Genomic DNA, 10,714 nt, shown 5'->3' with positions numbered 1-10,714 from the left:
AAAAATTTCATTGGTAGATTACAAGTATGTCTTTCCTAAGTTCCAATTCCACAGAGACAGATATTTGTTAGCCTACATATATAACAAATTTGGTAATAAGTTGTAAAACATGCATACACACATCATGTCTTATACATTGTTTTGCATAAAGTGTATATGTTTACATTATGTCAAGTGACTACCTTTCTTCTCTGTTTTTTTTTTGTTTTTTTATTTTTTTCCTCACCAAATGAATACCTTTTTATTATTATTATTATTATTATTATTATTATAGTTTATTTTAAATTTTAGCATCCATTTCACCATCAAATTATAATGAAATTATGTTTTCATAAAATAAAAAATCAAATGGATTAGTAGATCAAATCTGGAAAGAAAACACACACATTAAAAATAAAAATCTACTCTCAACATCAAACTAATATTAAAAATAATTATAAATTTGTAATGAAGACTTGCTTCTTGCTACAGCAAATTGTTACAGAGTTTGAATCCAAGTTCTGGTAATGCCTCTAAGAAAATAAGCTTTAGGTTATTTGAAAAACAATAGTAATCTAAGTTAGGGGAAGCATGTAGGAATATAGGAATGTCAATGGATTGGATGGAATTTTTTTTTTTCCAAACTCAAAATCCCTAATAAATAATTCTATCCACCAAATTCAATTACAAATTTTAAATTCCATCTTAAATTCATTCTATTTATATGAAAAATAAATTGAACTTTTGAATTTTTAGAGAAATTATTAGGTCCACCAAGTAGACTGGTAACGTGGTCCTCCCTGACTTCTCAACCAATAAAATATTGTAATTTATACAAATGTGACATCATATAGTAAGTTTTATTTTTTATTCCTTGTGTTGATTAGAAAGCTCACATATACATTTGTATAGATAGCATCATCTCATTCGTCAGATGTGGTCCCGATATAAATAATAATTTCTCGAATTTTTGGCAAACTCTTTCTTACTCTATTATATACGTTTTTTAAAGCTCAAATATATTATTATTAATAATAAAAAATGAAAGATTTTGATTTTTTTTTTCATCGTTTTCCAATTTTTTCACATAAGCCTTCAAAACCCAACATTTTTCTATGTCATTATTATATATTATATATACATACACATCTTGTTAAACTATTTTATATATATATATATATATATATATAAATTCGTTAACTTTATTAAAAAGAGAAGAGATACAAAGCATTCTGAATCACAAAGGACTCAATAAAAGATGGAGTTTCCTTTATTCAAGTTACAGAATTATCAATTTGTTTGGAGTGTTGTGTCAAGATATGAGCTGGTTTATTTCCTTGTCGTCGAACATGTAGTAATTGAGATCTTCTAAAGTCTTGCAAACTATTTTAGTTTAAATTACTTTTATTCAATCTATTTTAGAAATATGCATAAACACGCACCATTAATTCTAACATCCATTTGAAAATTCAACTTAATTGTGAATTCATTTGATATTATTATGTGTGGAATAATATATTGAGTTTTAAATAAAAAATTAATATAACAATCTTTTATTAGATGGTATAAAATATGAATTTTACACCTCATTCTTACTAAATTCAAACTTTACTTGAAAACACAAAAAAAAAAAAAAAAAAAAAAAAAATTCCAACGATAAATGGTAGTTACAAAATTGTTGGCAATGCTTAAAAAGTTTTGGGAACAATAAATGGTAGCTATAAATACAATTACCCAAAAAACTTTGGTGGTATTACTGCGATTTCGTTTTTTTCACCCTTTCTAAAAATGCAAATTTACTACTCTCTTAACTAAACCCACCCACCCGTTATCAAAATTTTAAAATTTTTTGACATTTAGTTGAATATATTTACCTTTTTTTAGAATAAATTAACTCCCAATTCCAAATTCCATTTCCAATTGGGTAGCTTTGTGAAGGAGGAGAGAGTGGAGAGACTCCATCGACAGACAAACACACGCACAGAGAGAGAGAGAGAGAGAAGCTACAGAATTTCATCTTCACGCAAACTCCTCCAATCTCCTAAGTAACTCTTCCCTCTCTCTGTGTTTATTTCGCTCCTTATCTTTGTGTTTTTTTATAGATCTCTCCAACTTTTATTCAAACCAAACCAAACCCCAAAAAAAAAAAAAATTTCCAAATCCCAGAAAACAAACTACAAAGAAATATATTTTCCTGTTGATCCTTGTCCTCCATTCTCTGCAACCAATCACAAAAAAAGCTCACACCCACCACAATTTTTTATTTTTTATTTTAATAAATAATAATAATATATAAAAAAAAAAAAAATTCATACATATAAATATAGTTGTTGGAGCTTGTGGATTCCTGCGAGTCCCGTATGTGCTAGTAATGGGGTCTCGCAGAAAATCAAATCCTCCTCCTCCTTCTTCTTCATCTTCTCCCTCTTCCTCTCAACCTGCTGACGTGGCGATCTCAGGCAAGTTTTTTTTTTTTTTCTTTGTTTTTTGTTATTATTCATATGTGGGTTTTCGTAAAGTTTCGGCCTTTAATATGAAACATTGGTTTTTCGTTTTAGTTTCTTGAGGGTTGGGAGTAAAAACCTAGGATTCTTGTTTTTGGATCTGTATGTTTTTTTTTTTTGGGTATTTATTTAATTTTAAATTTAAATTCGAACAAACCCAGAAGTTTGAGCTGATTGTTGAATCAAAAAGTGTGAAATGGGACTAATATCGTTTGCTTACTTGAAATGTTTCAGAATTTATAAACCCTTTTGTGAATTCTTTTTTGGGTTCTGTAATTGCTTCCTAATCCACGTTTCAATGGGTTTTCCAAGTGTGGAACATGTAATTGGGTTGTGTTAGGAACTGTTTGATGAAGTCTTTATAGAAGGAATTGTTTCATAGAGGCTGTTTTCTGAACTAAAGTTTCAATCTTGGCAATCTAAATGTTGTATAATTACTTTGTGTTCGTGGGTTCCGGTTAGCTCCATTGAGTAAAGTCTTTTGTTGTCGAATAAGGAACGTGGGATTGAAAATCCCCCTTACACCAAAAAAAAAAAAAAAAAAAAAACCCTGTAGCGTCTTGGGCTTATGGTAATTAGCAATTATCATGGAGCAGACACCATAAGTTTCAAATCTATGAAAATCCAAATAATTACTTTGCACTTGCTAATCCAAATTTGAAGCATTTAAAATTGTAATTATGCGGTTGAATAATGCTTTTTGTTGTTGTTCTTGTTCTAGAATTGCTTTTACAAAGTTAGTATGATTTTTTTTTTTCCTGTGAGATGAGTAGCGGTCTTTATAATGCTTTTGCTTCAATGGTAATAAAAATGAGTAGAATGATTACCTGTTTCTGGGGTTTGAGGGTCCTGTCGAATCCTATTAACGGATAGAATTGCTGCTTTTTGCAGAACTCCACAAGAGGCATCAACAGGAATCTGAGAATTTGACGATAACAACGCAACCTGTCAGAACTTTGAAGTTCTTTGTATTGGCTGTTATTCAATATATTAAGAGCTCGATATCGTATTTGTTGGCAAAAGGAGGATGGCTAATGCTTTTAAGCACCGTGGCAATTGCTATTGGAATTCTTGTTGTAACAATTGATGGCCCTCATGAGAAGGTATTTTGCTTTTTGAATTCTCATTGTGGCTTCAATTTTCAGTAGCAAGTTAATGTTATGTATGGACTGCAGAATCTCTATAATTGTAGTTCAGAATTTTTACTACTCATATTTCTGTCAGTCGTGTGCATTTGAATTAGCTCTTTGCTTATTTGCTGAAAGTGGGCAAAATCACAATTGAACCTAGAAAAAGTGAGGCTTTTATAAAGTTGTACATAAGCAAATAAATTAAAGAGTTCAAAGAAAAAAGCTGTACTGTTCCTGCATGTATAATTAGTTCAAATGACTCGTTAGCACCCTAGAGTTCTGTGCATATAATGAATTTGTTTATTTCAGCGGTTTTTCAAAGTACAAGCCTCTTAAAACCTTACTTTCTTCTAGGTACAAACACCAAATTTTCAAAAAGCTGAAAACTAAGTTGTATTAAATGTGTACAATGTCATTCTCTAAAAAATAATCATTACTTTTTATTGGAAATCAATTTCCTTGTGCCATTTTCATTAATGTTTGGTTGTTCATGAGGTTGTGGACAAACTGTTATAAGCTTAAAGCTCTTTACTTTCCTACTATTAGGATGATAAGTCTGTGCCAATTTTATTTTAGCCTTTGATTGTGAATTTTTGAGTTTTTATTTAATTTCTGACATTTCTCTTATTATTTTGACTCTTGGATAAAATGGTGTTCATGCAATGTTTCTGCAGCATGTTGAGGAGATTTCGAGATATTTCCGGTTTGGACTATGGTGGGTGGCTCTTGGAGTTGCATCTTCAATTGGTCTTGGTAAGTAATTTTTTTGTGCATATAGATAATTCATTTTAGTGGCTGGATCAGTTTTTTTGTGCTCATGCAAATAATTGATTTTTTTTTGGTTTGATATGGCTATAATGTTTTGGGCTAGGAAAATAATAAGTTTCTCTTTTATATTTGTTTGAAGCATGTAGATGGTATATTCTGATAAAAAGCACTTTTGTTTATTCAAACATCTCTATTTTGAATGTTCAACCAAACCAGCATAGTTTGTGTACTATATCAGCACTGGTATTGTAAAATCAACCTTTATTCCACTTGTTTTTCTTCAGGATCTGGTTTGCATACTTTTGTCCTTTATCTGGGCCCCCACATCGCTTTTTTCACGATAAAAGCAATGCAGTGTGGCCGAGTGGATTTAAAAAGTGCTCCGTATGATACAATTCAGTTGGAAAGAGGTCCATCATGGCTTGATAAGGATTGCTCTGAATTTGGGCCCCCATTGTTCCAGTTATTAGATGGTTTGCGGGTTCCGCTTAGCAGCATATTGCCTCAGGTTCAGCTTGAGGCTATTCTTTGGGGTATTGGGACTGCTATTGGAGAGCTTCCTCCATACTTCATCTCAAGGGCAGGTATGAGGACTTTAGTTTTTCTTTTATATTTCCTATTTAAGTAATACTTCCGGGACTAGTTTTAGTTTTTGTGGGTAGGACCTCATTTCAGGAAGTGAGTTGTATCTCAAATGATTCGAATATTGATAATGAACTGAAACTTGAGAAGAAAGTGCTCACCACATATATCTTCCATGACCCTTTCTTAAAATGTTTCTTTTGTGATGTTAAATTTTTAAAGATGACTGAAGTTTTCATTTAGGACATAAATCATTTGCCCAAGGTATATGATAAGGAATTGAACAATGTCAACAACTTGCATTTGTCCCATTATGGAGAAATGAACAAATATACAATAGGGATGCAATTCATTTAGTCCCAAAATTTGGGTGATGAAACTGAATTACTTCAACAAGTATGCTTTATGCTGGTTCATAACATCTGGAAGTTTAATGCATTTGATGGTAGGGGCAAACTCAACATGTGTACTAGGGTCTATGTAATATACAATATGGATGATCTTATTCCATGCTATGAAGTTTAATTTAAGCTTGCTTGTTGCCAACTCTAATTGATGACATATGGTTAGAGTTGGAAATATACCCCATATGGAGGGTGATAGCTTATGAATATGTATTTTATATTAGATAATCCATATGGTTGTCACTACCAATTGCAAAAAGAGGTAATTGTGTGTTTCTGTAATGTAATTATTTTACCTTATCAGCAACTCTTTGAAGCATCCTATATAAAGTTCTGATGTTGGCTGCTTTGTAGTTTGTAATACATGTTTCCTCTAGAGCCTATGAGCTCTAGCTCAAATGGCACATTTTCCTTTTGTAAGAGCAAGGTTGTGGAGGGTGAGGACATGAGTTTTAGAACTATTGGGTGTGTGTGTAACTTGGCAATAAAAAAGACTTGTTTTATCTGGATATTTATGCAGCTCAATTGGAAATTATTATATTTTAAAGAAATTAATTTGGTGAGAGCTTGAATATGCATGATCAATGTTCAGCTGGACCTTTTATGGATCCTTGCTGATTTTCAAGTAGTGGGTATTAGTGAATACCAATTATAGATCTTTTACCTGAATTAGATGCTTTCAAGTTACTTTGATTTGGCATGTTTCCACCCTTTATTTTGTTAAGGACTGGCATTGATAGTCTTACTTTATTCTTCTGATTAATGATTTCATACTGCTCCTATACTCATCTGCCACTTTACGCAGCAAGCAAGTCTGGTAAACAATTGGATGCAGCGAGCGAGTCAAGCAAATTGGATTCCCCCTCATCTGAAGGAAAAGGATTCATTGCTACTCGCCTAAATCAAATCAAGCACTGGCTTTTATCACATTCCCAACACTTGAACTTCTTTACAATTTTAGTGCTTGCTTCGGTTAGTTTGGACCTACTCTGATTTTATCACTTGATTACTCTTTAATAAAATAGGCTTGTTTGAATCTTTTTGACACTGTATTTGTATACATGTTCTCTGACACTCCACTTGAGCAAAAGTTATTGATTGTTTCTCTTGATCACTTTACTGTATTAGCGATGCAGGATAAAACCAAAACGATGCATCAATTGAATTAAAGAACATAGAAATAAAGGATAGATAACCTAGAAGTTAGCACCTAGGCTAGTTTGGAATCTGCACCAAGTAAGAGAGAACAAAACCTCATGGAGTCAACACCTAGGGTTGGTTGGAGTCAGCACTAGACAATTGGAAGGAAAAATTCCGAGAGAAGTTTTATTAAACAATGAAACTGTAATCTTCTCCAGTGCATAGCATACTTATAAGTTATAACTACTAAAACTAAACCTTAATTCTAATTGACTTCAGAAACCTAATTCTAAATGACTTGGGAATTGAATTACCTCTCTCTCTCTTAGTGAAGATCCCTTAAAGAATCATGAAAAGAATACACACACACACACACACACATTTGAAGATCCCTTAGTGAAGATCCCTTGTGAATTTAAATATGTAAACCCCTTGATATCTCTAAAGCCAGAATCTGTACTGTATGTGTCCATGCTGGTAATTTCTGAAATTTTGTATACGAATTTGACTTGCTTCCACATTTCCTTGGAAACTGTATTTGCTTGTTATTTTATAATATCACGTTTGCTATTTGCTTATTTTTGTTGGTTCTAATGTTTGATTCTGAGAATTCAGGTTCTCTGGTAATTTTTATGTGATGTTCATTCTTTGAAAGCAAAATTATTGTTTTCTATCATGTAAGCTGTCAATTAACTCAAGTATTTTTCAGGTTCCAAATCCTCTATTTGACCTTGCTGGCATTATGTGTGGACAATTTGGGATTCCATTTTGGGAATTTTTTCTTGCAACATTGATTGGAAAGGCAATTATTAAAACTCACATACAGGTTCAAGAATTCTCACTTTCTTCAGATATCATTCTTAGTTGTTCTAGTTTGTAATTTGTTTATTTCTTCCTCACCAAGTATGTTTTTCATATCAATTATAACATTATATAGTCAAACAGACTACCATTTAAAATTGGGGGAAAAAAATCGATTTATGTGAATGGACTGCAACAGGGGAAAATGATGAGTAAAAAACTTTAGCAGTCTCTACAAAGCCAGCTAGAGGGGTTAATCTCATAAGCCGTAATTTGTTTTGGATTCCTATTGGCTCTTTGTTTGATTTCTTTTTTGCCCCCTGCAGACAATTTTCATCATCTCAGTTTGCAATAATCAACTCCTTAACTGGATAGAAAATGAGTTGATATGGATACTGAGCTTTATACCTGGTTTTGCTTCTGTCTTGCCTAATGTTATTGCCAAGCTCAATGCAATGAGAGATAAGTATCTAATAGCATCTGCTCCTGCGACCTCAAATATCAAGGTATTACATCATGTGAACAAGTTATTTATCTTAATTTTGGCATGGTCTGCACTGTAGAGCATCGCATTACTAATTTTCTTCTAAACCTTCCCAGGTGAAGAAGTGGGATTTCTCAGTTGCCACACTATGGAATACTGTTGTCTGGCTCATGCTCATGAACTTTTTTGTCAAGATTGTGAATTCAACCGCTCAAAGCTATCTGAAGGAACAACAGGAAATAGAGCTAGCAAAGCAGTCATCTACAAAAGCACATTCAAAATGAGCCTGTACTGCTCAATGAAGTAACAGTTGTACTCTCTTACAAGTGATGGAATTTTCAGCAAAAGCTACCATTGATGTCACCCAAAACTCTCTGCATTAGTAGTCCCTGTTAGAAGCTTGTATAGAATTATTAACACGATGGAATACAGGAGAAATTGCGGGTTTATTTCGCCGCTAGTGCTGGGGAAAGCATTATTTTGGGTGGTGTTTTTAACCCATTGTTAACTATTGTTTAAGTCGGAAACTGGAATCTTGCTATTCTTTTGCACTGAAAACAGATTATAAGCTCATTAATCTTTTAGCTTTTAACACATTGAAATAATCCAAAAAAAAACTCAAGTATATGATCTCTCTCTCTCTGTGGTGTTGTGATCATCATGTATGTTATATCTTGATTCCCCTAGAACCACGAACACCCTAGAAAATGTCATTGAAAGATCGCAAAATGGTTTTTGCTTTGGATCAAACTAGCCAATTATCTCTTATGGAAAATAATCTTATGCTATTAAATTATCATTTGGAGTGATAGCATGAAGCCTACCCTCAGAGGAATACATGCTATGAGAAAACGATTACATACAACTGCTTCATGAGAAACCAACTTGTCCCTTATAATGGTATATTATTGACATGGTAGAGTATGAAAATGCTATTGTAAGGAATCAAAATGCAGCCATGAATGTGTTGATATTCTTTAAAACCCTCTTTCTTAATAAGATGATAGTTTTATTTTCCATCTGTGTTAGAAAGGACATTATAAGTGAGTCAGAGTATCATATTACCTTGATAATAAAAATTGTTTTTAGTGATCCTAGACATCATGTTTAGTCAAGGATTCTCCACTAAACAGGTTGATAGTGGATGCATGATGGGCATCTAGCAATGAGTTTATATCCTAATATTCTTTTTAGATTGAGAATCACAATTATGATTAGACTAACTTAATCATCAGCCACATAATGGTATGAATTACTTGTTTATGATGAATATGATTATATAAAAAGTTCCACCCGTAATATGAGAAACAGTCCAGTCAGCATGGTGCTTGGAAGTTTGTGTCAAACTGGCTAAAGATCTAAAAGATTTGGGGTTTGATACTGATCTTGGCCTTGCTTATTAAATATTCTGTGAATGCAAAAGATAAGCTTCTACTGGGGCAGCTTATTCCTAATTTCCTATATGGAAAATCAAGTTTCTGGTAGGCTTTGGCCTAAGAATTAACAACCTTTATTTTATTCTATTTAAAAAATTCATTTAAATATAACGTAGAGGGTATTATACCCTTGTCATAAATTTATATTAAAGAAATAAAACCACAAGGTCTGAATCTTATATATATATATCATTTGAATATAACCCTTTTTGGCATGTATTGGTTTTGAGTCACTTCAGACAGTCAAAGCCCCTAATGACTTTCATTTAAATAATTTTTTTTTTAAAAATGCCCTCAAGAAATGTTTTGACTCTAATCTCAACAGACAGAGAGAAGTGGCAACAGATTAAATAAAATACCTAATACCAAATACTATGAGAAGGTGGTTTTAAAATAAACTAAACTTTTAATAATCTATTAGAAATCCAAAAAAAATTAGTCATATCTCATATGAATTGATGGATGTCCACTAGTCATGTAAATAATGTTGAGGGTGTTCACTGGTTGAATTAGTCAGGAAGCACTACATCTAGTGCTGGATCCAAGGTTTTGTGTCCTAGACAGAAAATAATGCATAGATTTCTTGATAGTCATGGCTACATTGAAACACTTTACAAAGGTTGTATAACCCAACCCACGTATAGTTTAAGATTTAAGACTTTTGCCTAAATATGTCAGCAGAATTTCAAGCAAAATGTTAAAAATTTCAAGAATATGCCGAAGTTTCACACTATCTACAATGGTTTCTCATATTTCCATTTTAGCTGCTCAAGAATTACTTTTGAAGTTTGGAGAGCTAGAACCAACCCGCTGGGGTGTGGCCCCTTAGACTTGCAAGACGGCCCAAAGCCCAATATCTGACCATCCCGAATGGAAGACATTGCCAATCTCTAAAGGCATGTACTAGGCTGCATATCTTAGTCTGGCTACTCGTCCTAAAAAGTTTTGTACTCGGTTAGATCCAGAATGAAAAAGAGAAAAAAATCTTAACCTTGAAATGGAATTTCTTGAAAAGGATTCTCTTCATGGTTGGACCGTTGGGGACAACAACTGATCCCCATGTTACTGCAACTTTTTTTTTTTTTAAAGAGAGTTTCAACCTATGGCGTTCGCACTTGATGATAACTCTTTTATTATCAGACCAAGACACCAATCAGTTTTTGGTGTAGACAGGGATTGAATCCTAGATCTCTTATACAACCATAAAAAACTTTACCAGTTGAGCTGACTGGAACCCATCCCATGTTACTGCAACTAAGAACACTCGCATGAGTACTTGTATAATAGAAAAAATGACCATGTTTTAGCCAACTAAGTCCAAAATTCACCCATATTAGATCATGTAAAGTTGTGTAAAAATACATGGTTGCTATTGTAATCGTATACATTTACATTGGTACTATTTATTTTGCATTTAGTTTTTTTTTTTTTTCTATACGTATCCCAAGGCTGAAGGAAATGAATGAATCATGATTGTCATGTATAA

The 10,714-nt window shown here is 32.7% G+C and overlaps 1 protein-coding gene across 2 annotated transcripts; it reads left to right on the top strand.

Annotated features, from left to right (window-relative positions):
- Positions 1–1,873: 1,873 nt before the first annotated feature.
- Positions 1,874–8,365, top strand: LOC126689376 (vacuole membrane protein KMS1-like). 2 transcript variants are annotated; one of them, XM_050384555.1, is made up of 8 exons: positions 1,874–2,024; positions 3,375–3,586; positions 4,288–4,366; positions 4,666–4,965; positions 6,173–6,339; positions 7,217–7,333; positions 7,635–7,814; positions 7,909–8,365. In XM_050384555.1, exons 2-8 carry the CDS (start codon positions 3,518–3,520, stop codon positions 8,074–8,076), a joined length of 1,080 nt encoding a protein of 359 aa, XP_050240512.1. In that variant the 5' UTR covers positions 1,874–2,024; positions 3,375–3,517; the 3' UTR covers positions 8,077–8,365. The 2 variants fall into 2 exon arrangements, with proteins under 2 accessions (XP_050240512.1, XP_050240511.1); XM_050384554.1 differs by having other exon boundaries at positions 1,879–2,438.
- The last annotated feature ends 2,349 nt before the right edge of the window (positions 8,366–10,714 follow it).

Source organism: Quercus robur, chromosome 6, assembly GCF_932294415.1.
Source record: "Quercus robur chromosome 6, dhQueRobu3.1, whole genome shotgun sequence".
Lineage (NCBI taxonomy): Eukaryota > Viridiplantae > Streptophyta > Magnoliopsida > Fagales > Fagaceae > Quercus > Quercus robur.
Note: the sequence above shows the minus strand (reverse complement) of the source record. Positions and strands in the feature narration are given on the sequence as shown.